This window comes from Pteropus vampyrus, unplaced genomic scaffold, assembly GCF_000151845.1.
Source record: "Pteropus vampyrus isolate Shadow unplaced genomic scaffold, Pvam_2.0 Scaffold36, whole genome shotgun sequence".
Classification (NCBI taxonomy): Eukaryota; Metazoa; Chordata; class Mammalia; order Chiroptera; family Pteropodidae; genus Pteropus; species Pteropus vampyrus.
Window position 1 is genome coordinate 6701879 of NW_011888817.1, and position 26290 is coordinate 6728168.

General features: G+C 37.5%; 1 protein-coding gene and 1 pseudogene across 3 annotated transcripts; one reads left to right on the forward strand and one right to left on the reverse strand.

The window, feature by feature from the left end:
* Positions 1–269: 269 nt before the first annotated feature.
* Positions 270–25597, reverse strand: TAF12 (TATA-box binding protein associated factor 12). Of its 3 annotated transcripts, XM_011357754.2 has the most exons (8): positions 25493–25597; positions 20085–20128; positions 14581–14665; positions 13610–13861; positions 11740–11817; positions 7154–7268; positions 2224–2312; positions 270–752 (listed from the first exon to the last, which is right to left on the reverse strand). In XM_011357754.2, the coding sequence occupies exons 3-8, from the start codon at positions 14650–14652 to the stop codon at positions 717–719; spliced, it is 642 nt and encodes a 213-aa protein (XP_011356056.1). In that variant the 5' UTR covers positions 14653–14665; positions 20085–20128; positions 25493–25597; the 3' UTR covers positions 270–716. The 3 variants fall into 3 exon arrangements, with proteins under 3 accessions (XP_011356056.1, XP_011356057.1, XP_011356058.1); XM_011357755.2 differs by lacking the exon at positions 14581–14665; XM_011357756.2 differs by lacking the exons at positions 14581–14665; positions 20085–20128 and having other exon boundaries at positions 272–752.
* On the forward strand, positions 9452–9570 carry LOC111738343 (annotated as a pseudogene).
* Positions 25598–26290: the final 693 nt, after the last annotated feature.

Genomic DNA, 26290 nt, shown 5'->3' on the forward strand with positions numbered 1-26290 from the left:
ACAGGCTTTGCCAAAACCAGGATGCTTCTTCAGTTTGGGGCTCATGAGAGAAGGTCACTCTACCCAATTTTATGCAGAGAAACTAGACTCAAACTTCTACTGATAGTATAGCTTTCCTTGGAGTAAAGTGATGGAAAATCTCTGGGTTTTTTCCTTAATCACAAAAATGAACAACATTGCTGCCACCTGCTGACTAGAGAGTTACATCCAGTTTTGCGTCTCTTCCTAATTCCCTCTGGGATTTCAGAGGCTGTAAGCCATGCGCCCTGTGTCTTTCAATTAATAACTTCTTTATTCTGGAAAAGCAAATGAAAGTCATATTCATATAAACACTGACATTACAAAGTACAGGGAAAAGGGGAAGGGAGAAGGAAACAAAAACCTCTACAAATCCTGCTAATACTGTCTCACCAAACAAGATCATACTGCTTTGTCCCATATTCAATTACTTATAATAATAAACCACAAATAAAATCTTCTCTGGAAGATACATTGCTCCTCTTTGAGACGGCAGGGAAAAGGGGCCGAAAGTAGGGGTAGGAGGCTTTATTCTTTTGGCAGGTCCTCTCAGTCATTATAGATATTGCTGCACTGTTAATAAAAAATATATGCTTCTCTGTAAAGCATTAAAAAAAAAATCCAAGGATGAGATGGCTGAGGTCTCAGCTCAAGTATCTCCAAATACATTGTTGTCCATTTCCTGACCTTTCCATGTGTTATTTCTTGGTCGTTTTCCGGATCAATGCCATTCTCTGAAAGGAGAGAGAAGTAAGCCATTACATGGATGAGTCAGGAACTTTCTGGGATGTCCACGTGTGGCTAGCAGGCAGCAGGGTCTACATACAGGCTGGACTTCAGGAACCTACAGGCACAGGGCTGCTCAGCAGGATCCTTCTAACCTGAAGACTACAGGGCTCCAAAGATGCTTAGATAGGTCAGTGGATCTATTTCACTGAACAAAAGACCCAAACTGCTCTAGGTTAGCAGAATGGCAAAAAAAAGTTAAAAGCAGAAGGTGCCAGCCAGCTCTTGCCTTTTGGAGACTTATGAGAAAGGCATCAAAACGTGTTTTCTAGGTTTCCCACACACACCCTAATCTCTTCTCTGATGATGGAGAAAAAAGAAAAGGGGCCTTTGTGTCAAGCCTGGAGCTATTTCAAACTTGATGACTTGCAGTGAAGGAAACTGACACTAACGACTTCCACCACAACCCAGCAGGGAAACATTCAGATCATGGGCTTCACATTTTACTATTACTAGCCACAGCTGAATTACTGACTTGCTTGCTCTCTTTGACCAAGAGATTGTCCCGATATTATTTGTTGATAAATACATACATACGTATATACATAAATAGGGCCAAAAAGTAGATAATTTGGGAGCAGAGCCAAAATGACCATCTATCGACTGGAGGTACTCTCTTCTGAAGAATTATCGAAGGACTATGGTCCTTCGATTCAGGCTATTGACAACTTCCTTGCGGGGCTGGCTTCCTCTGTGAGCTCTGGAAACATAACTATTCCAGAGATCCCACACAACAGAAAAACAAGGGACACTCAACCAAGACTGCCCAGTTAGTTGGGCCTGTCAAGCTAAGAATACGCTTACTCTTCAAAACAGAGTAGCCAGTTAAATTAAGACAGAAAGGATAATGGCCTTGACGAGGGAGGCCAACACTGCCATTAGACTGACCAATGACAGGAACAACTTGTTTCACAGCAGAAGCGGTGTGGAACTGACCTCTCAGTTCCACAGTAAGAGAGACAGAACAAAGGTTAAGCTAGGACACAGGCCAGAATGCCTGGCAGAGCAGTCTGGGCTACATCGTATTTCTGCTTTCCTTAACCTGCCCTCAGTCATAGGGCCATATGTGATGTTCGAATCAGCAACAATGAAGGAAGGCTTCATTAAGTTGATGGGCAGGAGCAAGCTCCATCCATAATGTATTCCATCCATATTTGGAAAACCTAGATTCAATAGCTTTAAGCGATGCCCATCAGAGTTGAGAGAAAAAACTGAGACCCCCTGTGGGAACAGGGAAGTACCAAGGAAATATCTGATTGATCTCCTGTGGAGTCCCGCTGCCTCTGCCCTTTCAGACTTTAGTCCAGAGTACGGCATGCTGTGGGGAAAGTGATAATTGTAGTGATAGTAGCTATGAGTGCACTCCCCCTGAGACACAGCTCGAGGGATCAGCTGCCCTGGGGCTCCGTAGCTCCTCACCTGTTTGTGAGCTTCTGTGGTGCAAGCTTTTTTGTAGGGTCGGATTTCTTCAGAGCCAAATCCTGGGATCCACATGTTCCACTGGCGCTCTGCAAGGGAGAGGCCAGCAGAGAGATGAGACAGGGAAGGCAGCATCGAAGTGGTGTGACCCTCAGACAAGGGTCTGGGGGACAAGTATGAGCAATCAATTGTACTAAGTAACAGTAGTCCTGCAGGGGGACTTACTCCTATGCTCAAAGCTAAAAGGAGAGTAGGAACAGAAAGCCAATCCTAGTTCTGGAGTTAAGAGCCAAGTCCCAGCTCTGCTGCTTTGTTGTGGAGCTGTATGATGTTGAGTCTGTTTCTTCATCTTTTCCATGGTAGTAACAACAGTAACAACAACCTGACAGGGTGGCTGAAAGCATTCAATGACATAATGCCACCCCAGAGTCTGGGATAAAAATATAGTGCAGGGATCCAGAATGAGTCACCCCAAAATGTGCCTCTGGAAAGTAGATTGTTTTGAGCTAAAGGCGACATTAGCTGCAGGCTCAAGAGAAACTTCTGTCCACCTCCCTCACTTAACTACCTAGAAAAATTTGAATTAGAGGCCTTGCCCATAAGAAATTATCAGAGAGAACTTCTTTGGACCTATCTGCAGGACATGGCAAACTTCTATTTACTAAAGGTCTGCTCTTCTTATTGTTCTGCAATGAGCTTTTGAAGCCCCCAGGGTACCTTACCTCGTCCCTAGCCCAGGATGTCTTACATACCCATTTTCCATTTCTGTCTCTGAACCTCTCATGCATGTGGGGTTTCCATATATACATATATATTAAATTTGGTTATTTTCTCTTGCTAATCTTTCTCATGTCGATTTGATTATTAGACCAGCCAGAAGAACCCTGAGGGTAGAGGAAAGTCTGTATAGGTATGGGTATAAATATAGGTATGTCCATGCCACAGCTCCATGTCCTTGTGCCACTGGATATGATTATCCTGTAGGATTGTCACTAGAAGTTCCCACAGGGCAGAACTATGTTTATTCTACTTTGTCAGTAAATGGCATAGCTGCATGGTCCCTTAAACCCACAAATAGGTGTACTGAACTTTAAGCATTCCCAATATAAAAAATACTGTACAGTTGACCCTTGAACAACACGAGGGTTAGGGGCACAGACCCTCTACCCCACCCTCCTCACAGTTGAAAATTCATGTCTAATTTTTGACTCCCAAAAAACTTTACTAGTAGCCTACTGTTGACCAAAAGCCTTACTGATAATGTAAATAGTTGATTACATATTTTATACATTGTATGTATTATACAGTATATCCTTACAATAAAGTAAGCTAGGATAAAGAAAATGTTAAGAAAATCATAAGGAAGAAAAAATACATTTCCAATACTGTAAGTATTTACTGAAAAAAATCCACATATAAGTGGGCCTGTGCAGTTCAAATCTATATTGTTCAAGGGTCAACTGTACTTACATAAGATTATTTAGGGAATAAGTATCTATTCAAAAGGAATTACATGAGGACTTCTTTATCACACTTCTCTAGAGTATTGAAAACATTTGTTTTGCAAATTGTTATGTCCAGACAGGCAATTACTTAAATCAAATTGAATATCTGTGATTTCATAGCTATACTTTGTATCTAATGCACAGAAAATATTAAGCGAACCAGAGATTCATGTTTGGTTTTAAGATAATTTTAAATACAGCTCTCTTCCAACATTTTTTTGAAAATAAAAATGTCTGAAGCCTTCTGCTAATATTTGTTGTCCGTACTTGAAAGCGACACTTAAGATTATTTGGGGGGAATTAAACTTTACAATCAACACACAGTGAATCAGAACATGGATATGCAAAGTCACTTTAAAAAAAGAGAGTAGCTACCAGGCATGAATGCTCACATGTATGGATGTATAGCAACATATTTAAAGATGTATGCATTTACATTTTACTTAATATAACAGCAACATCTTTTAGTGAAGAAAATGTATAGTAAAATGCCTGCTACAAAGCAGTGTTGAGTAAAGCGGTCTATGCACATTATCTCATTTAACTTTCACATTTCTAAAGAAAGAGTCACTTGGAAGGGGAAGTTATTCAACTATGAAAATATAGATAACCGGGTCAGAAGCAAATACTGGCAGTAGCCACCCAGCCCAGCCAGAAGAGAGGTGTCAAGAGTTTATAGCCCCACTGGCAAAGTCTATCTGTCGAGAGGTGTAGGGTGTGTGTATAGCCGACCTAGATGGCCTGGTGCCAGTTAATATCAGGTTCCCTAATTCCCCATGCTCTGATCCCATGCTCTGCGAGCAATCTTCTGATTATGATTCAGCTTCCATTAGATCTGCTACAGAAGCTGTTCTGGTCATACAGACTTTTAAATATTTTAGTCTCTGTGATAATTAATTTTTTACCCAATAAAGAGTGACATTCCAATTTCATTTTCAATAATTAACATAGAAAATATTTTTAAAAATAGGATCGCTAAACTCTCAAATATCATCTGTTGTGGTTTTGTGCGTGGCAAAATATACATAAAATTCACCATTTTAAGTACTTTTAAGTGTACAGTTCAGTGGCATTAAGCACATTCACACTGCTGTGCAACCATTACCACTATTCATTTCTAAAACTTTTTTCATCATCCCAAACCAAAACTCTGTACATATTAAACAATAACTTCCCATTCCCCCCTCTCTCCAACCCCTGGTAATCATCATTCCACTTTCTGTTTCAATGGATTTATATTGTGGTGGTTTTAAAATATGTCTGCAAAATTTTTTCACAGTCATCTCATTAAGAGGTGAAGTCCATGTTCCCTCCCCTTGAACCTAGACACGCCTTTGTAATTGCCTCAGAGAACAGAATTTAAGAAGTGATGCTGTGTTACTTCGGAGACTGGGTTAGAAAAGACCAAGTGGTTATGAGAACTCATTCTTGGAGCTTTTAGGAGCCATGTAAGAAATCCAGCTATCCTGGGACTGCATATGATGAGACCATGTAGCGAGATGACAGAGAAAGAGAGACAGAGAGAAATTTGCACAGTCCTAGCTTTTTGAGAGTTCCTAGTCCAGACATCAGACATGGACATGATGAAGCTCTGTTATGGGTTGAACTGCATCTCCCCCAAAGATATGCTGAAATCCTAATAGTAGACTCTTGAACAATGTGGGGGTTATGGACACTGACTCCAACGTGGTCAAAATTCCTCTTATAGCTTAAGTCAGTATTCTGCATACATGATTCCCAACAATGGATAGAAAATACTGTTTTCAATCCACAGTTAGCTGAATCTGCAGTATAAAATCTGCAGCCAAGTATATATTTATTGAAAAAAATCAGTGTATAAGTGGACCCATGCAATTCAAACCCATGTTGTAAAGATGAGATCATATAGGAGTATGGTGAGCCCTTAATCCAATATGGTAGGCATCCTATGAGAAGAGAAGAGACACGGAGAAACATACACACACACAAAAGAGAAGGCCATATGAAGACTTAGGCACAGACTGGAGTGACGCTGCTATAAGCCAGAGAATGCCAAGGACTGCTGGCCACCAAGGAAGAGGCAAGGAAAGATCCTTCAACATAGGCATTGAAGAAAGTGTGGCCCTGCTGACACCTGGATTTTAGATTTTTGACCTCCAGAATTGTGAGAAAATAAATTTTGTTATTTTAAGCCACTTAGTTTGTGGTACTTTGTTATAGCAGCCTTAGAGACTAATATATCTTCCTTCAACACAATCTGAGCCTCAGATACCACCTGACTTTAATCACATGAGATCCCTAACAAAATTGCCTAGCTAAGCCCAGTCAACTCTCAGACTTATGAACAAAATAAACAACAACAAAAATCAGAGAGAGAGAGAGAATATAAATTTTTTATTTTTTACGCCTACAGCACCTGGTTTTCCTAGGCAGTCTCCTATCCAAGTACTAACCAGGCCTGACCTTGCTTAGCTTCTGAGATCAGATGAGATCGGGCACGTTCAGGGTGGCATAAAAAATTTTTAAATAAATTGTAAAAAATAAAACAACAAAAGAAAAAAAAACAAATAAAAGAAACAACTGTTACTGTTTTAAGCTACTGTCTTGGGTGATTTGTTACACAATAATAGATAATCAAAACGTCTGTCCTCTGCTATCAATACAAGCAATATTAACCAGAAATGTCTTATTTACTCCATCTAGGGAAGAAAGTCTTTCAGTAATTAGTCATGGACTGATCTCCATTGAATCCCTTAACATCTATCTTCTGCCTCATTCACTTGGCCCCACTGTCTTTGTAGTTATAGATTGTTTGCTTTCTTTTTACCACATTGTAACCAGTGCAGAAGGGGGCTTATTCATTTCCAAGGGATTATACTAGATGAGTACCTCCCAAAAATGTTAGATGAGTATCACCCAGAAAAACTCACACTTGAATTTTAATGTCTATTAAGTAGAAAAGCAGAATACAAAATTAATTATAAATGCGATTATAATTTTTTGAGGGGGGAAATGCATAAATAGGCTAAAAACTAGAAGGGAAACACTATTATTTGGATGGTGAAGAAATGATAGCTACATTTACTAAGCTCTTACTTTGTGCCAGGTCCTACGCTAGTCATTTTACAAACATAATCCATAATTCTCACAATTACCCTGTAAGGAGGATATTATGATTTTTACTTTACAAATGAGAAGCAGGAGCTAAGAGATATTAAGTAGGAAGGATAAGGATAAACTAGAGAGTGGTAAACCCAGTGCCTGGGCTCACTCCCCTTACCATAAATGGATTTCTCTTTTCTATTTAATGCTACTATTGAATGAATACGTAAACTCAGAACCCAAAAAATCTGATCCTGGCATGAAACTTCCTCTGACTACGCTTTCCCTGACGGTCCTGAAGGAGCAATAGTGTAGAAACCTCAGGGAGAAAATGGACCACATACCTAGATGCAGTTGGACATCCTTCACCTCCAGGGTGCTGGACTTGCGATGCCGAGCAAGCTGGCAGGCTGCTGTCACCACACTCTCAATAAAATCATCAGCAATCTGCAGCAGCATCTGGGGAAGACAAAAGTGGGGGAGAGTAATCATGTCATTGTCAGGATAGGCTCCTGTTGCTGGGACAACTGTGTATCTGCCTGAACCACATACTTAGGCAGGCTTTCTATTAGATCGCCTGTAATCAGCATTGGGGCTAAGGTGTAGAGGAGTGAGGCAGGCAAGAGAAACACAAAAACACATTAACCATGTAGAGTGTAACTCACACCTTTCCGAGGATGAGCTTTCTGCACTTTCTACCCAGCCCAACCCCTCACCCCCATTGTCTTCTGAAATAGGTGGGAAAACAAAAGTGAATCATAATTCCTCACTTACAGTCTCTTAAAGCATTTTAATTACCATTATCTCACCAAGTCCTTATGATAATCCTATGAAAAAAGTGGGGCATGGATTTTATTCTCATTCTATAGCAGAGGATGCTGAGACTCAAGAAGACTAACTTGCTCATAGCCATGTAACTACTAAACAGTAGAACCAGGATTCAACCTCAAGGTTCTGAGTCCAAATCCTGGGTTCTTTCTATTTTATTATAAATTGTTCCTGGACTATGTGGAGAGCAAAATCAGAATTCCAAAGCTAAGAATCTTCATTAAAAAATTGAAATTTTGATAAATTAATATATTCCCTATGGCTTCCTCTGCTGACCAAAAATTAAACTACAATCATTGATACAGACATTCTTTGTTCCGCTAGACCATTAATGCATCGTCATCTTTCCTAGGGAACCAAATGAATACCAGCTAAAAGAAAGATTTCTCATTAAACATGGCAGATCAATCCCCAAAATGACCTCCTTTCCTTCCTTAAACCCACCAAAATAATAGCATAGAAAAAAAAAAGATATAAATCCACAGAGAAACAAAAGCAGGAGAAAAAAACCTTGATAGACAAGAGATTTCAATAAACTTTAAAGTAAATTTTTAAAGAGATAAATTTTAAAAAGGAGGAACTGAACTAGCAGACCATAAGGTACAACACAAGTGCCTGTTGAGGGGATACCAATGAGAATTGATCCAGGATTTCGAGGTACCATTTATCACAGAAGACTGGGCTGAGGTATGGAACTAAAAACTGGGGAACTGATACATATCTATATAGAGAGTAGTCCATCGACCCCTGCACTCCAAAAGCAGCCAAGTGACTTCTCCCCACGCCTGACCCAGAACACAGTAAGTTTATTACCTATAGAAAATGAATGAGAGTGGCTCTGGATTAGAATACACCAGACACACCAGAGGTAGGGAAGCGACACAGCTCCCTTCTCTTGCCTTGATCCCAGAATGTTGGAAGCTAGGGATAAACTCTCCAGTTAGGAGACTGGAGGATTTTTCTCTGGAGATACTAAATGACTCCAGAGAAAAGACTTACAGATTCTGACATTTAGGGAATCCCCCAGTAAAAACATCGACTCGTGGACCTATTATTCTGAAATGAAGCCAGTGGTATGCTGGAGCCAGCAGGATGAGCTCATGAAAGCTAATTATATGCATTTCTTCCCAATTTTGCACTTGGTGACATGTTAATAGTTTAATATAGGGCATAGTTGGGATAGTTATACCACAGAAATCAGGATACGCTGAAAATCAGGGTCTTCTCCACAGAGCTGGTTGTTAAACATTTACCAGTATATTTATTATTGGACAAAGCTCATCAGTCGATAAGTTTTGCTTCAAATCAGCTTTTTAGTGGCTCATTCTTAAGAATGGATAGTTAGGATCAACAGACATTTGAAGAAAGTCTCTAATGCAAAAAAGAAAATATAACAAACAAACCAAAGAGAAAAAAAGGGACACAGAGGAAACAAAGACAATGCAAGGAAAAGAAGAAAATGTAAAAAAAAAAAAAAGTAATTAATATCCTCAGAAAGAAAGATAACATATTACAACCAAAAAATAAGAGTGGTTTAGGAAAATAAAAAAAGGACAAATTAGTCAACAAGAAGCTTGAGAAAATTAAAAATTTTATATTAAAAAAAGTTAAAAAGATTAGAAGATAAACTAGGGAAAATCTCAACCAGCAGAACTTAGAATTATAAAGAGATGAAAAATAGGAGAGAAAAAAAATCAAAAAAACCTGAGGATCAATGCAGCACATCCAATATTCCACCAATTGTCATCCCAGAAAGAATGAACAAAAAACAGAGAAGAAAGTATCAAAAAAACTAATATAAGAAAATAGAACTCATCTATGGCCATGCCACCCTGAACAAGTCCTATCCCCTCTGATCTTGGAAGCTAAGCAGGGTCGGGCCTGGTTAGTACTTGGATGGGAGACCACCTAGGAAGATCAGGTGCTGTAGGCGTAAAAAATAAATTAATTAATTAAATAAAATAAAGAAAATAGAACCCTCATACACTGTTGGTGGGAATGGAAAAGGATACAGCGCTTTGTAAAAACAGGCAGTTCCTCAAAAGAACACACAGGTATCATATGACTCAGCAATTCTACTTCTAGGTACATATCCAAGAGAAATGAAAACATGTCCATGTAAAAACTTGTACATAAATTTTTAAAAAAGAAAAGAAGGAAAAGCAAACAAAAAAAGTTGCACATGAATGTTCGTGGCAATATTATTCATAATAGCCAAAGAGTAGACACAACCCAAATATCCATCAACTAATGAGTGGATAAACAAAATGTAGTATAGCCACATAATGAAATATTATTCAGTCATAAAAAAGAATAAAGTATTGATACCTGCTAAAACATAAATGAACTCTTAAAATATTATGCCAAGTGAAAGAAGGCAGTCACAAAAGACCACATATTATGATTCCATTTATTTGAAATGTCCAGAATAGGCAAATCTATAAAAAATAGAAATATATTAGTAGTTAGTTGCCTAGGGCTGTGGGGTCTGGGTTAAAATGTGGAGTGACTGCTAATGGGTATGGGTTTCTTTTAGGGATGATGAAAATGTTCTAAAATTGATTGTGTTGACAGCTGCACAACTCTGAATATACTAAAAACCACTGAACTGTTTCGAATGGGTGAATTTTATGGTACATGAATTATATCTCAATAAAGCTGCTGCCCCCCCACCGCCAAAACCACACATATACTAAAAAAAAAAAGACCAAAAAAAAAAAAAAAAACACACACAAAAAACAATGAGGATAATGTTTTTACAACCTGCATTTTCTTTCCTTATCATTACATATTACTCAGCAAAGGCAAAAACAGAAACAAAAACAAAAGTGTACAAAATCATTCCAGACTGAGCCACACAAGTCTCTAGTATAAAAGAAGCCTCCAAGAACTTGGCACAACAAATGAAAAAAAGATACATACTAAAGCTCATATGAAAATTCATGAAAATGCAGGAAAAATATAAGACCCTAAAAGGATCAGGATCAGAATAGCATAAGAGTTCTTCACAGATTTTTAGATGACGATAGAGCAATTCTTTCACAATTGAAAGGAAAAAACGATTTCCAAAAGAGAATTCTAAACCCAACCAAACTAAAAATTACATGAGGTTAGCATGTAGATATTTTCAGACATTCACATCTATCTTTCGTAGAAAATAACAAAAAATGTGCTCTAACAAAAAAAGGAAATAAATAAGAAGAAGACATGTGATCTAGGAAACAAGAGATCCAAAGAGAAAAGGAAGACTCAGGAGGGGTTTGTGCAAGTGGCCTAAGATTAATCAGACCACGAAAAAATGGAGTTTTCTGTAACTGAAATCTTGGTGGAGAGGAAGATGATCCAAACCAATAAATTATTTTTCCATTTGGAAAACCATGTTGATAGGTGTATAACAGAGCTGAGAGTAGAAGCAAAATAAAAAAGGCATAAAGGAAACTAATAAAAATGAGTCAATTATCAACTTAAAGAAAATAAGTTATAGAAGAAAGGAAACGTAAACATAGACATGACCTGGCTCAGTGGTGAACAATATTTATATCATATAGTCAGAATAATGTAAATACCAATTTGAGTTAATAAAAAATTGTGACAAAACTATATTGGAAAAAGAACTATATTGGAAAAACAAGGGAAAGAGTGTATAGCATGTATGTGACTGGTTTAACAAAATTCTCATCTGCCATAACAGGAAGTCAAAATTAATGAAACAAAGAATATCATTTTAAGAATATGGAGGAATATTCTAGAAACAATTTGTTGAAAGTGATTGCCTATGAGCAGCAGACTATGCCCTTCTGACAGGCAAAACTAGCAGCATCTGTTAGGTATAAAGTGGTAGGCATTCTCCTAGGTAATTTGTGTAAGTTATTCCATGGAGCCTTCACAATAACCCTGTAGATAAATAATATCATACCCTACCAACATAGGAGGAAGCTGAATCTCTGAAAGCTTAAATGATTTGTCCACAGATACAAATCTGGTAAGTGGCAGAGCCAAGATTCAAATTCAGATACGTCTGCCTCTTAAGTCTGTGCTCTTAACCACTATTCTATACTGGCTCTCAGGGACACAGTCTCTGGGGTACGCAACGCCACCTTACCTCCTCCACATCTTCATCCAATTGCTCGTTAGGATCCACTTCTCTTACTAAGTCTTGCAATTTCTTCTTGGTCAATACCTGAAGTTAATTGAGAGAAGAGTTTTCAGCAAAGTATCAAGGAAACAAAAAAACACAAAACTCATTACTCTATGATGAAGAAAGGCTGTCTGTCAATTTGTTGGTTTTAGTTTCTACCTTCCAAAGAGTTAACAGTCCGGCCAACCTGGTGGACTTGCTACAAGACTACACTCTCAAGACAGAAGTAGCCTAGAGAAAGGTAGAAAGAGCAGCCATCTGTCAGGCAGTTTATTTTAGCCTCTTCGTTTTCTCACTGTGACTCACCTTCTCTCTACATTAAATAATTTGCAATTTTCTGACCGTCGCAAATGGTAGAGCCTTTGACATGCTCTTCCACCCTTCTTTCTACCTGCTCAGCTCAGAGTGCCTCCTTTCTAATGCTTTTCCTAGCCCACCCAGGTAAAAGCAATAGCTTCTTCCTTCTTCCACTTCTTCTGCTGTACCCTGTGTACCTTTCCATCATTGTCTATATGTATAAACTTGCTTGTTTCTGACTTAATAGGCTGGAAGCTCCCTGAGAGCAGAGAACATGTGTTCATCTTTCTATAACTAAATATTTGTATATGCATGTACAATGATGATCTCCTTTTCATAAAGGGAAAGTCATGTCATATATATATGCCATTAGAAAATGATCAAAAGATATACACTAAAATGCTAACCACAGTTATCTTGGGGTGGTGGTAGAATTATTGGCTATCGATTTCTTTCAGTTTTTGTAACATTTCTGGAATAAACATGTGGAACTTTGGAAATAAGGAAAATATCAAATAATCTTTAAAATAAATATTTGTTAATAATGTCTCAGATCTATCTATTCTTCTCCATTTCACCAATATCACTTAATTCAAGCCTTCGCCACATATCTTGATTTTTTGCAGAAGTCTTAGACTTGGTCTTCCTCTCAGTCTACTCCCTTTTGTACCTTTCTTGTCTCCTCACTGCCAAGTTAATCCTCTTAAGACATACTACTTTCATTATATTACTCTAACTCCTCTATTAAATATTTGAAAAAATTGTTTACTAACTAAAACTTCCAACGGAAATTGATTAGTATAAGTCCAGTATGTTCTGCTGTAATCCTGCCTATACAATTTTATCTCCTGCTTTTTTCCAATAAACTCTACATTCAACATAACCTGGTCTCCTGGCTTATCTGCCCAATCCTCCCCATTTACCTTTGCTAGTCCGTCCCCACATTCTCTTGAAATATTGTTTCCTCATCCTATTCTACCCAGCCCATGAGGCCCAAGTTGAGATTATATTTATTTCTTATTTCTTGTGGCTCTGGAGGACAGAATCAGGATGATGGGTAAAAAGAGGGGGGCAGATTTTAGAATCACTGCCGAAAATTAATAATGGTAGCATTTGGATAAACTAGAAAGAGAAAAGACTAGAGGCAAGAGTATTTTATTATAAGAATAATGAATAGTGAATCCATCATTTTGCTGTTTAACTATTTTATTTTATTGAACAATTATATAGCATATATAGATCTATATATAAATATATAAAAACCTGTCAGAGGCGAGGTGTTGTGTTAGTATGTGTATATGAATGTATGGTACATAAGCATGTGAGCATACACACACACACATAAATACCACAGGTAAAATTTGATAAATACTGTACATGATAATTCAATGAAGAACTTTAGAAGTCCAAAGGAGAGAAGAGACCTTCTTTTTCAGCTGAGAGAAAGAGGCAGCATCTGAGATGAACATCTCTCAAAGCATTACTAGTTTAAATAACAGGTAAGAGGTGACTACGAAGACCAAAAAGAGGATGATACCTGATTGTTTTCGGGACTGAGACGCCCTCCTGACCCAGGAGTGCCTGGTATCTTTACCACGGTAGTGCTGTTGGCCATGGAGCCTTGTGGAGGGGTGCTGGCTGGTTCTGGTTTTATGGATGAGAAATTGGAGAGGTTGATTAGGGCTGAGGGGCCAAACTGGTTCATAATCTGCCGAGCTTTGGACTTCAGCTCATAGAGCTTATCAAGATCTTGTTTCTTTTTGGAGGTATGAGGACCAAGGCCAATCAACTGTGGAAGGAAAACATGAGAATTAACTCCAGAGGCACCTGTAATAAATGATGAGTTTTGAAAGTAAAATTATATGAGGTCTGTCAGACTTTGAAGAGTCTTCATTTTATCAGGGATAGTGACCGTTTGATACCTGTACATTAAAAATGGAGGGAATGAAGAATATTCATTGCTCTCACCTGATATTTAGAAACCATTTCTTCTCCAAAAGCTAAATGAAATAGTCCACAAAATTGAAATAAGGAAAAAGTAAATGAAATGAGGAATCGTATACCAAAATAAACTAGGATGAGCAAGCCATTTTTGAAGACTTTGTAAAACAGAATACATGGTTAAATATACATGCATTATTTTTGAACAAATAATGTTAAATTCAAATAAATCGTGGCACAGTCACATACTTAAATCTCAACCACAAAACTTCAGAAAACAGATTAGTTCATTTTGGCATTTCGAAACATGCTTAAATCTATGTCAGGCTATGCCTAATAAACACAATTTCTAGCAATTGTTAAAAGTAAAATCTTTGTCATCAAGGGCAAATTTTCTCTGAGCGTTAGCAATCTTTAGGAACATGCAGAGTCCTTAGCCTGGAGCAGCTGAGACTCCTAAATTTTAGAGCCATGAGGTTGAATCTGTGGACATCAGCAGTGGTGCCGTCAAGATCAGAAGCACATTCACCAAGTTCCTCCCACAGTGACCTCAAAGAGCTTACTTACAGCTATCTGAGTGTCTAGATCTTTAATTACATCAGCAACGGCTGTGAGCCCGGTGAAATGAGAGGCAGCCATTTTCAAAAGCTACCTGTAAATGAACAACTGGCATCAAGCACCACCCTTGCCACAGGATAATGTCAGTTCCATGACCTGACACATCTTCATCAACCAGGATCCAGGCAAATTGAATACAAAGAAACATATCTCCTTATCCCTCCTAGGAGATAAACTTTTAAAATTAATGATGATTTTAATAACAGACTCTCGTCCTATAAAATGAATAACACACCTATTGTTAGGGATAAACTAGCAGCATATGCAACACTTTATTGGCCAAAGTTGTGAAATTTTAACTTGCAGGAATCATCGCAATGGTTTTCAGAACTTGCTAAAGCTTCGCAACCTGAATGAACATCTGCATCTGTTCTACTCTTGCTCCTATTGCTGAGTTCCTCCCCAACACTGTCTAATATGGCATCTTCCTCTTGTTCACCTTTAATAAAAGTAACTAACGGCCATGGTTAAATGACCAAGAGAAATTTTTTGGCTAAGAGCCGGCTGAGGGGGACAGCAGAGGATGAGGATCACTTGTTTTTTTTAACCACATTTGGGCCGTGCCTCCTCCCTTGCCCACAAATGCTACCATTGGAAGAATCAGGATAGGAAAAGATTCTTAACATAGTAATACTGTAGTCTCCCCTTATCCAAGGTTTTGCTTCCTGTGGTTTCAGACAACCACAGTCCAAAAATATTATATGGAAAATTCCAGAAATAAGCAATTTGTGAGCTTTAAATTGCACACTCTTCTGAGTAGCATGATGAAATCTTGTGCTGCCTCGCTCACTTGTGCCTGGGTGGTGAGTCATGCCTTTGTCTAGCATATCCATACTGTATATGCTACCTGCCCGAGAGTCGCTTAGTAGCCATCTGGGTTATCAAATTGATTGTTATGGTATCACAGTGCTCATGTTCAAGTAGCTCTTCTAGTAGCCTAATGCTATGTTACAATGCTTATATCATTCACCTCACTTCATCTCATCACATAGGCATTGTATCATCTCCTCTCACAATATCACAAGAAAGGTAAGTACAGTACAATAAGATATTTTGCGAGACCAGTTGCATAACTTTTATTACAGTATATTGTTATAATTGTCCTATTTTATTGCTAGTTATTGTTGTTAATCTCTTACTGTGCCTAACTTATAAATTAATTTTTATCATAGATATGTACGTATAGGAAAAACATAGTATAAATAGGGTTTGGTAGTATCCGTGGTTTCAGACATCCACTGGAGGTCTTGGAATGTATCCACTGGGGATAAGGGGGGATGACTGTAGTTGTTCTAATGTTATAAAAGCAAACTATTTTTCCCAGAGCAAGTTCTATGAAAAAGCCTTTGATTATCAGTACGTTCACCACATCGAATATACTATACCTCTCAAATAACATTCCCACAACCTTCTAGGGCTTCTCAAATAGTACTGAATGTTGCTCAAGATAAATAGAGCAAAAAATAAATCTCTATTTTTTGGTAATAGAGATTTCTGTTTAATGAGAATTTCTATAAGACCTACAGACAAAAAATTAAGCCTATCTACACAGTAGCAAATATAAATAATCACATATCAGATGAGGAATGAACCTTAAGGAACAGCTCTAATGGCTATTAATAAAATAAGTTACTTTAATGAAATAAGTGAAACCTATATAATGTGAGAAAAATCGAAGTTTTTCCCTAAGGAACTAGACTGCAATTTATTATACTAATTGCTGAGAAGCAACAATGCTTCTGAATTTTCAATAATGCTGGGTGAGTTACTTTTTCCATTAAAACAGAACAAGGCAGATGATAACCAGACATTCATTACCAGACTGATACTACTCTTAGTTTCCTAGATTGTTTTTTTATTTGGTTGGATTTAAAACATAACATATTTGGATGGGTGATGATTACATGGGTTTATACAACTGTCAAACTCATCACACTGAATATTTAAGACCTGTGAAATTTATTGTATGTAAATTATACCATAATTAGAGCAATAAATCCAATCCCTCCAAAATAGGTAAAGAATTGTATGCCTAAGTATTTATCCCCCCAAAATAAAAACTTAAGTTCCCACATGAACTTGTATACTAACGTTCATAGCATATATCAATCTGGAAAAGATAGATTATTGAATAAATGGTGGTGTATAATTGAGTATATCTGGAAAACATCTGGTTTCACATTAAAAATTTAAACATTTAAATATCTGATCCATCTGGAATGAGGGGGGTATATACATTCTTCCCTTTATACACTCCTCCATTCCAGATGGATCAAATATTTAAATTTTAAATATTAAATCACATACTTGGAAAAATATAGATTTTAAAAAAATATTCTGAAACCTAAACCTCACATTTTATACAAAAATTAACTCAAAATGGATCAAAGACTTAAATGTAAAATGTACAACTATAAAACTTTTCTAGCTAGGCAAAGACTTCTTAGATATGACACCAAAAAATAAACAATAAAAGGAAAATTTGATAAATTGGCTTTTATCAAATTAAAAGTTTCCTGTGTGAAAGCCCACGTGGAAAGAATGAAAAGACAAGCTACAGACTGGAAAAAAATATTTTCAAACAGATTGTAAGCAAATAGTTTCAACAAAAGACTAGTATCTGGAATGTATAGAGAACTCTCAAAACTCAACAGTCTAAAAAAAAGTAACTTGATCAGAAAATGGACAAAAGATATGACCAGATATTTCACCAGAGGATATACAGATAACAAATAAGCACATGAAAAGATGTTCAACATCATTAGTCATTAAAGAAAAGCAAATTAAAATTATAATGAGATATAACTACATACCTATTAGATGGATAAAATAAAAAATAGTGACAACATCAAATGCTGGCAAGGATGCAGAGAAACTGGATCACTCATATGTAACTAATGTGAATGTAAATGGTATAGCCACTCTGTAAAATGGTTTGCAGTTTCTTAAACATCTAAGCATGTGTTGCCTCAGTGACATGAAGACTAAATGTAATATGGTATCCTGGAACACAAAAAGTATTTTAGGGGAAAGGAGGATCTGAATAAATTACAGACTTTTGTTAAATAATAATGTTTCAATATTGGTTCATTAATTGTATCAAGTGTACCATACTAATATAAGATGTTAATAATGGAGAAACTAGGTATAGGGTATATGAGAACTCTGTACTATCTTCATAATTTTTCTGTAAATCTAATTGGTCTAAGAAAAAGTTTGTTAAAAAAAAAAAAAGAAAAAATCTCTGATATATAAAACAACAGGGATGAATCCTAAAATATTTAAGTGAAGGAGAAAAACCCAGTCTCAAAAGAATACATACTGTATGATTCCATTTATATGAAATTCTATTGCTAGTAAAACTAATCTCTACTGATAGACGGACAGAGACTGACTGCACAGGGGCATGAAGGATGTTTCTAAGGTGATATAAACATTCTATATCTTGAGTGGGGTGATGCTTACATAGCTGCATATAGTTATCAAAACTCACAGAACTACACACTTATAATGTATACATTTTATTGTGTGCAAATTATACCTCAATAAAGTTCATTTGGAAAAAGAAAACTAAACATGCAACTACCATATGACCCATTCAGATGTCTTTCAACAGGTAAATGGTTAGACAAACTGTGGTACATCCACACCATGGAAAATTACTTAGCAATGAAAAGAAATGAACTATTGATATATACAACTTGAATGAACCTCCAGAGAATTATATGGAGCAAAAGCTAATCCAAGAAGAGTACATATTGTATAATTCCATTTATATATAACATCTTTAAAATGACAAAATTTTGGAAACAGGGGGCAGATTAGTGAGGTTGCCAAGGTGTGGATGAGAGGGAGGTGGGTATGGTTATCAGGGCAATGTCAGAGATCCTATGGTAATGGAATTGTTCAGTATTTTGACTGTAGTGATGGATAAACGAACCTATAAAAGTGATTAAATTGTATAAGACAATATACATACACACACAAAAGAATATAAGTAAAACTGGGGAAATCTGAATAAGATTGGTGGGCTGAATCAATGTCAATATCCTAGTTGTCATTTTACACAATAGTTTTGTAAAATGTTACTACTGAGGAAAATTGGGCAAAGTGTACAAGGGATTTCTCTGTATTATTTCTTGTAACTGCATATAAATCTACAATTATCTCAATTTTTAAAAATTGGGGAAAAAAATTCTCAAGAGTAACTGGAGCCCTTCTTAAAATGACCCAAAACTCAGGAGCCATAAAAGAAAAGAATGACATGTCCAACTGCATAAAAATAAAAATGTCTACACTGCAACAAACATAATAAAGGGCAAAAGACAAACTAGCAAAACGTATGCAATGCATAGCAGAAAAAAGACTAATTTCTTTTCTCTATAAAAAATTCCTACAAATCAATAAACATCCAACCACCCAAAAGAAAAATTGCAAAAAATATGGCAGTGTAAGAAAAAGAAATTCAAATAGCTCTTAAAATAATGAAATGATCCTTATTCTCATTCACAATAAAAATGCAAACTAAAACTACAAGCTATCTCTTATTCCTCATTTGGAAACAATGAAAAAGTTTTATATATACTGTGTTTGAATATATTATGGAGTCATTTCATGTGTTGTTGGGATGAAAAGAATATAAATCAGCTAGAGGTCGCTACAAAGGGCTACTTGGCAGTATCTACCCAAATTATAAAAGTATATATTGTTTTGATCCAATAGTTTCATTTTTAGCAATCTATATTCTAGTTGAACTTGTATGTGATAGAACACTACACATACAAGGAGTTTCGACCTAAATGTCCATCAAAAGTGATACTGTTAAACAAATTAGGGTATAACTATATAATGGAGTACATTGCAAAAGAATGAGACTAATGAAAATATTATGCTGAAAGAAACCAGTCACAAAAGACACATATTACATGATTCCATTTATATGAAATGTCCGGAACGGACAAATATATAAAGACAGAAAGTAGATGAGTGGTCAGTCACCTAGGACTGGGAGGTGGGGGAAGAGCAATAGGGACTGACTAATAGTATGGGTTTGTTTTTAGGAAGGAAAAAATAATCTAAAATTAGATTGTGGTAATAGTTGCACAACCCGGAATACACTAAAAAACACTGAATTATACACTTTAAATTGGTGAATTGCATGATACGTCAAGGATATCTCAATAAAGCTGTTCAAAAAAAAAAAAAAGGAAGCTCATGAAATGATCTCCAAGATACATTATTTAGTGAAAATGTAAGGTACAGAATAGTGAGAATAATGTGCTATCATTCATTAAAACACACACACAATTATAAATGTATAAATTATTCCTGGAAATATATATAAGAAACTGATAACAGCGGTTGCCTTGGGGAGTGGTAGTATCTGGGTGACCTACGGGACCAAGGTGGGAGAAGACTTACTTTTCATCGTATACCCCGAAGTTTATACTTACTTTTTATTGTATATCCCAAATTCTATACTCTGTGCATATATTACCTATGAAAAAAATTTAAAAACTATTATTTGGTTCATTTCCTCTGAAGAAACAGGTAATACTGATCTGTTTTTAAAATAAAACAAAAAAATATAGCATTAACAACAAAAATGAACCTCTCACACCTTACACAAAAATAAACTCAAAACTCATCGGATTTAAATGTAAAAATGTAAAAGTATAAAACTTTTAGGAGAAAATCTTCACAACTTTGGGTCAGGCAAAGTTCATAGATACAACACCAAAAGCACAATCCACAAAATAAATTGATAAAGTGGACTTAAACCAAAATGTAAAACTTCAGCTCTGCAAAAGAAAATGAAAAGATAAGTCACAGACTAAAAAAACGTTTACAAATCACGTATCTGACAAAGAACTTTTATCCAGGACATATAAAGAACTCTTAAAATTCAACAATAAGAAAAACAACCCAATGAAAAATAAACAAAAGATCTGAAGAAATTCTTCACCAAATACAGATGGCAAATAAACACATGAAACGATGCTAAATATATCATTAGTCATTCAGGAAATGCAAATTAAAACCACAATGAGATACCACTAAATTCCTATTAGAATAGCCAAAATTTAAAAATAAACAAGTGTTGGAGAGGATATGGAGCAAATGAAACCCTCATACATATTTCTGGTGTGAATGTAAAATATGCAGTCTCTTCAGAAAAGTTTGGCAATTTTTTACAACATTAAATATACACTTATCATATAATCCAGCTATCTCACTCCTAGGTATTTATCCTAGAGAAATGAAATGAAATGAAAACTAGAGACATGAGAACTTATATTCACACAAAACTTGGTATGTGAATTTTATAGCAATATTACTCATAATTGCCCCAAACTGGAAACCATTTAGATGTCCTTCAAATGGTGAATAGATAAGAAAATTATGGGTTTATCTACAAAATGGAAATACAACAAAAGGGACTGCTGAAACATGCAACATGGACAATCTCGAATGAGTTATGCTAAGTGAAAGATGCAAGACTCAAAAGACTACTTAATGTGTGATTCCATTAACATGACACTCTGGAAAAGGCAAAGCTATATGGATGGAGAACAGATCAATTGTTGCCAGAGGGTTGGGGTGGGGGAGGGTCTGACTACAAAGGGGTGGCATGAGGGAAAATCTGGGGGGGCATGGAACTGTTAGGTAACCCTGTTATGGTTGCTTACATGACAGTAAGTGCTTGTTACAACTCACAGAACCATACCCCCTAAAAGAATTTTATGGTATGTAAATTTAAAAAACAAAACTTACAACCTGATCAGAATACAGGTTGTGACTCCCCATCCAAATTACCTGTTTACTAAAAAGTTTTATCAAGCCCAACTGTGGATGATGCTGACCAAGCAGGGTAGAATGAAGTGACTGTATGTAAATAACTCAAATTCCATTATGTAAAATGCCATGGGTGCCTTTTAGCTACTCAAATTTCTAACTCTCACTTCCTTAGAATGCCAAGAAATAGGGATGTACTGCTGTGTAAAAACAGAGGTATTAACTGTGGAACAGTTTGAAAGAATAATTATAATAGTAAATCCTGACTAGTACCTATGTGGAAATCATGAGCTATGGAATTCACTAAGTCCAGAAAGGCCATGCCCCCAGTGATCTACAGTTGAAAAATGTTTAATAATTCTATCAAAATAAGATTGTATCGTCAGGAGTTCAATTAAATAGCCAAGTCTATCCTCCCTCCTCCAACCATCTCATTCAAACTGTGGTTGGATAGGTTGAGGATGACAAGCCCTGCTTTTCCTTTTAACAACTTTGTACCTCAAACAGATATCCAGTTGCAACCCTAACACTGTATTAAAAGGATCTCATTTTTCAAAAGGGTAGGAGAACCAGTGGTGAACTTGCAGTAGTTACAAGACCTGGCCTTCTCTGGGCATGTTTCATTAACATTTTTTAAGTGAAGAAAATAGGGGAATAGAAGACCAGATTGTCTTTAACGCCTTTTACTTCTGAAATGTTTAGGAATGTATTATTTAAGCAAAATACTGGAGAGAAGGGGACTACCAACCTGATGGTATAAAAGCCCTATCACTGCGCTGCATGACTTAACTTAATGAATGGATTTTATCCCTGGTTGTTTCTCTCCTCCCTGGTTCTAGCTGTAACTAAATGAGCTCATACTTCTCAGCCTAAATAAACCAAAAAGAATCAATTAATTGCAATCTGTGAGAGCTGAGAGCAAGAGAAACTGTGAGATTTTCTCCACTAGTTTTTGGACTAATTTGGACTACCTTAACACAAAGGTAGTACAGTGGTCAAGGGCATGGACGCTAGTAACAGTGTCTGGGTTCAAGTACCAACTCTGCCACTTATTAACTTTATATCTTTGAGCAAGTTACCCAACCTCTTTATGCCTCAATGTCCTCATCTGTAAAACAGAGTTAATCATAAAGTATACCTCATGAGAGTGCTGTGGCAAGTCATTAAGTTTATGTATCTAAAGCACTTGAAGAGAATGTGGTATATAGTAAGCACAGAGAACACATTCCAAACATGTTTGCTAACATTATACACACACACACACACACACACACACACACACACACACACACACACACGCTCTCCTCTTTTAAATCTGAGTTATAAAAATCAGTGTGTTAAAACTAAAAGGTTTCATCCATCCTACTATGTGTTGGTGGCATCCTATAACCATTCTTATGACTATGGATATTAAAAAAAAGTGGATTGGAAAAAAAAAAAAGGTACTGGCAAATTGTCAGTAGGAGATTGATAAGAGGTACTGTGGCTCAGGAAAGACCCAAGACAGGAAGGCTGTATGCCACCTAACTTCTGCCACTGAGTTATGTGAGCTCCCTTTGACCAGAGTTTCCACAGTGGGACCAGACAAGTTCTAAAGTCCCTTTCAGTTTTAAAAATTAGTGTAAGATTTTAAATTAAGCCCATATGTACAAATTTCAAAGTTTGTCTTCTGCCTCCAACACACCTGTTTCACAGTGCAGACTGCATGCATTGCGGATGTATTGCCTCCAAAGTATTTTGGGGCTTTCCACAAAGACCTCGGGTCAAAAATAATATGTTCTATATTCATATCTGCTCTAACACAATGATTTTCTGATCAGGTACTTTGAAATCCTATTATAATAACTCAGTCAATGCTAAGACCATCAATGAGTGAAATAAGTACATTTTGTAATGTGGATAAGGACATTTACTCAGTAATAAATTATCATTAATTAAATCATCAAGTACTTTAGAATGGTGGCCTGGGCACACTTCACCTCATAATTTGGTGTACGTTTTGATCACCTATGTAACAGTATAGATACTTGCAAATAGTATAGGCAAATCCATTGAGAAAAAATAGGAGTTTCAACTAAGTTAACTCAATTTCCCCAATCACCTAGTTTATTAATTTAAAGTTAATCCAATTTAAGCCCTTCAAATTGGTCTTTCTTGGCCTCCTAAATTTAAGATTAAATATATCTTACTTCATTCATTGTGAGGAAAAGTTCTACTCAGGTCCTATTTTTCTTTCCTGAATATCTATGCTTCTTTAAAATCACAGGAATATAGTTCTGCTTGACACTATACTATATAAGTACCCTAATAAGTTACAATACTTGACATTAAGTCTTGAGAAGGTGCTTTCGTTCAATGATATGCTTTATATAACTATTACTTCTATTTTGCTGATGGACAAACTAAGACATGGAGAGGAATTCACTTAGAAAAGTAGAAAAAGGTTTTAGTCAAACACATAACTGAGTTTGACTGGGGATGGGCCACTTAGTACCATGTGATTTCAGGAAAGGTACTTAACCCCTGAATCAATCTCTTTACCTGTACAATGAGACTAACAATATCTAACTTGTGGAGCTGTGATAATTAAATGATATAATACTTGAAAGTGCTTATGATGGTGCTTGGTTAGCCTGAGTAGGTTTCAGTAAAAGGTATTACTGAAGGGAAGTGACTGTTCTAAGTCTCCCTGCCAACCTTATCTAAAAGCAGCCATCTCCAGTAAATGCTTATGTTAAAAAGATAGGATACAGCTTACTTATCTGAAACTTTCTAAATGGCTTACTATATTTTTTGGGGGAGGGATAGGCTTTATTTAAAGGTTTCCTAACTAGTAGTGACAGTCACTGTATCAATGTCAATACAGTAACGAGACTCAAAATAAAGTAATAGAATCTGTAAAAATTTCCCTCTTGAGTGTGAAGTGAGAGCAAAAATTCTAGAAGCATGTTTTCAAGGGGTATTAACCAAGCATTATCTCCTATTTCCTATGTATAGGAGGGTACTGTATCAAAATCATGATATAATCAATCACTGTAATCTTAAGCCCTCTTTGGACCTTGGCCTCTTTACATGTAAAATAGGAATTTAAAAAAGAATATCTTTTTTCCGGCCCTTCCATCTCTCACAGTCTTTTATTTGAGATGCACGGATCTGTGCTCAATCAGGGTTGAGTGGAATGGGATTTAAAGCACTTGTCAAGTATACACTGAGTTCGAACTGCTTCAACTTCACATCCGAACTTCACAAGAATGAAGCAGAAAATGAAGGTGACTGCATGTGGACTTCCTAGATGAAGTATCTGACACAAGAAAAGCCTGCCATAAGCCAAACAGGCAGCGCGAAGGAGGAGTTGTCTTTCCCCGAATACATCCTTTAGCACTCTGGGTTCAGAGAACATGAGGAAAATGGATCACTATATCTTTTCCAAACTCTCTCTCTTTCTCTTAGAGGCTGATCTCACAGCCATGGTCCCTTATACTCTCCGCTTTTAAGAGTTCGGGTCCTCACAGCCCAGGTCCCTCAGGTACTTGAGTCTCCAAGCCCCGATCCTGTCCTCACAGGAGCCCGTTTTCACTGCCCGCTCCTGTTTCTCCCAAACCCAAATGTTCTCTTTCTGCTTCTGCTCAAGGATCTAAGTTTTCGCTGCTGTTTCTGAATCCTTAGGAGCCCGTGTCTTCACTGTCCCGCTTCTGCCTCTTAGGCGCCCAAGTCCTTACAGCTCCGCTTTTACCTCTCAGGACCCCGTGTCTTCACGCCCCGTTCCGTTCCGACCCTCTCCTCTTAGGAGCGCGGGTCCTCACAATCCGGTCTACTCTTAGACTGCTTTTCCTCAAGTGACGGAGAACTCAGCCGTTCCCGTTCCTTAAGTCCCCGTCTGCAGCCCGGGTCCCCACAGCCGCGTCTTCTCCGAGCCCCGATCCCCTCAGTCCCGTCCCAAGAGCCTGATTCCTCAAAGCCCGGTCTCCTCCACAACCTGGCTCTTCAAACACTGACCCACTGTGGGTCTGGGTCCTGACTCCCTCCTCCCGCTCTTCTTCCTCAACTGCCAGGGCCCAAGACTCACAGGCAGCAGCGTCTATCTCCCCATGATATGCGGAGACTGCCCCAGTGAAGCGATCGTCTCAGCAGCCGGTCCGACTGCTCGGCCCTCCCCGAGTACTTCCGGCACCGCTCCCCGCCTCCAACCCGGAAACGCGCGGCTCTTCCGGCCGGCGGGCGCGCGCCTAGTTTGCGCAAGCGCAGACTGCCCTCGGACACGTGGTCGCAGCTCTGGGTTGTTGCTGATCTCCTGCAGTTGGGTTTTTTCCTCTTTGTGGTTGCGTGCGAGTTTGGGCGAACTCTGCGCCTTCTACCCTGGTGTTAGGTACCCTGCCCTAGCCGTTTCTTCCCGACTGCGCCTGTCGTATATATCGGTACCGTGACCGGTAATTGACTCCCTCTGATGGCTTAGAAGTCGCCATTTTTGGTTGGTGCCTTTGTTGCGATGGCAGAACGGGGATATCACCTGAGACAGTAGGTATCCTATTGGACCCCAACAGGGGAGTTGGCAGCACAAGAACCGGGAGACTAGAGAGACCAGGTTGTGCCTGTGAATTGGCAATTAATAATGATGATTGAGCGCTTACTATCAGGAACTTTGCCAAGCCCCTCACCTCCAATAAATCATTTAATGATTTAAAGGAAACCTGTAGAGATAAAGCAGGGTCCTAGCTAATCAGTGCTGAGTCTCAGCTTGAACTCAGAATTCTCACTCCAAAACCTGAACCAGTCTTCTCACCATTAAAATGATTCCGTTATTTCATCCGTCACATGTTTGGTGGGAACTGCTGGATTTACCAGATGCTGGGCATGGAACTCGGTT

What these genes read in the sequence shown, in the direction of transcription:
- TAF12 (XM_011357754.2), bottom strand. Translation starts at nt 14,652, where the DNA reads ATGGCTGCCTCTCATTTCACCGGGCTCACAGCCGTTGCTGATGTAATT. An exon ending in ATCTAGACACTCAGATAGCT is followed by an intron (nt 13,862 to 14,580) that starts GTAAGTAAGCTC and finishes TTCCTTCCACAG; the next exon opens with TTGATTGGCCTTGGTCCTCA. An exon ending in TGGATGAAGATGTGGAGGAG is followed by an intron (nt 7,269 to 11,739) that starts GTAAGGTGGCGT and finishes TGTCTTCCCCAG; the next exon opens with ATGCTGCTGCAGATTGCTGA.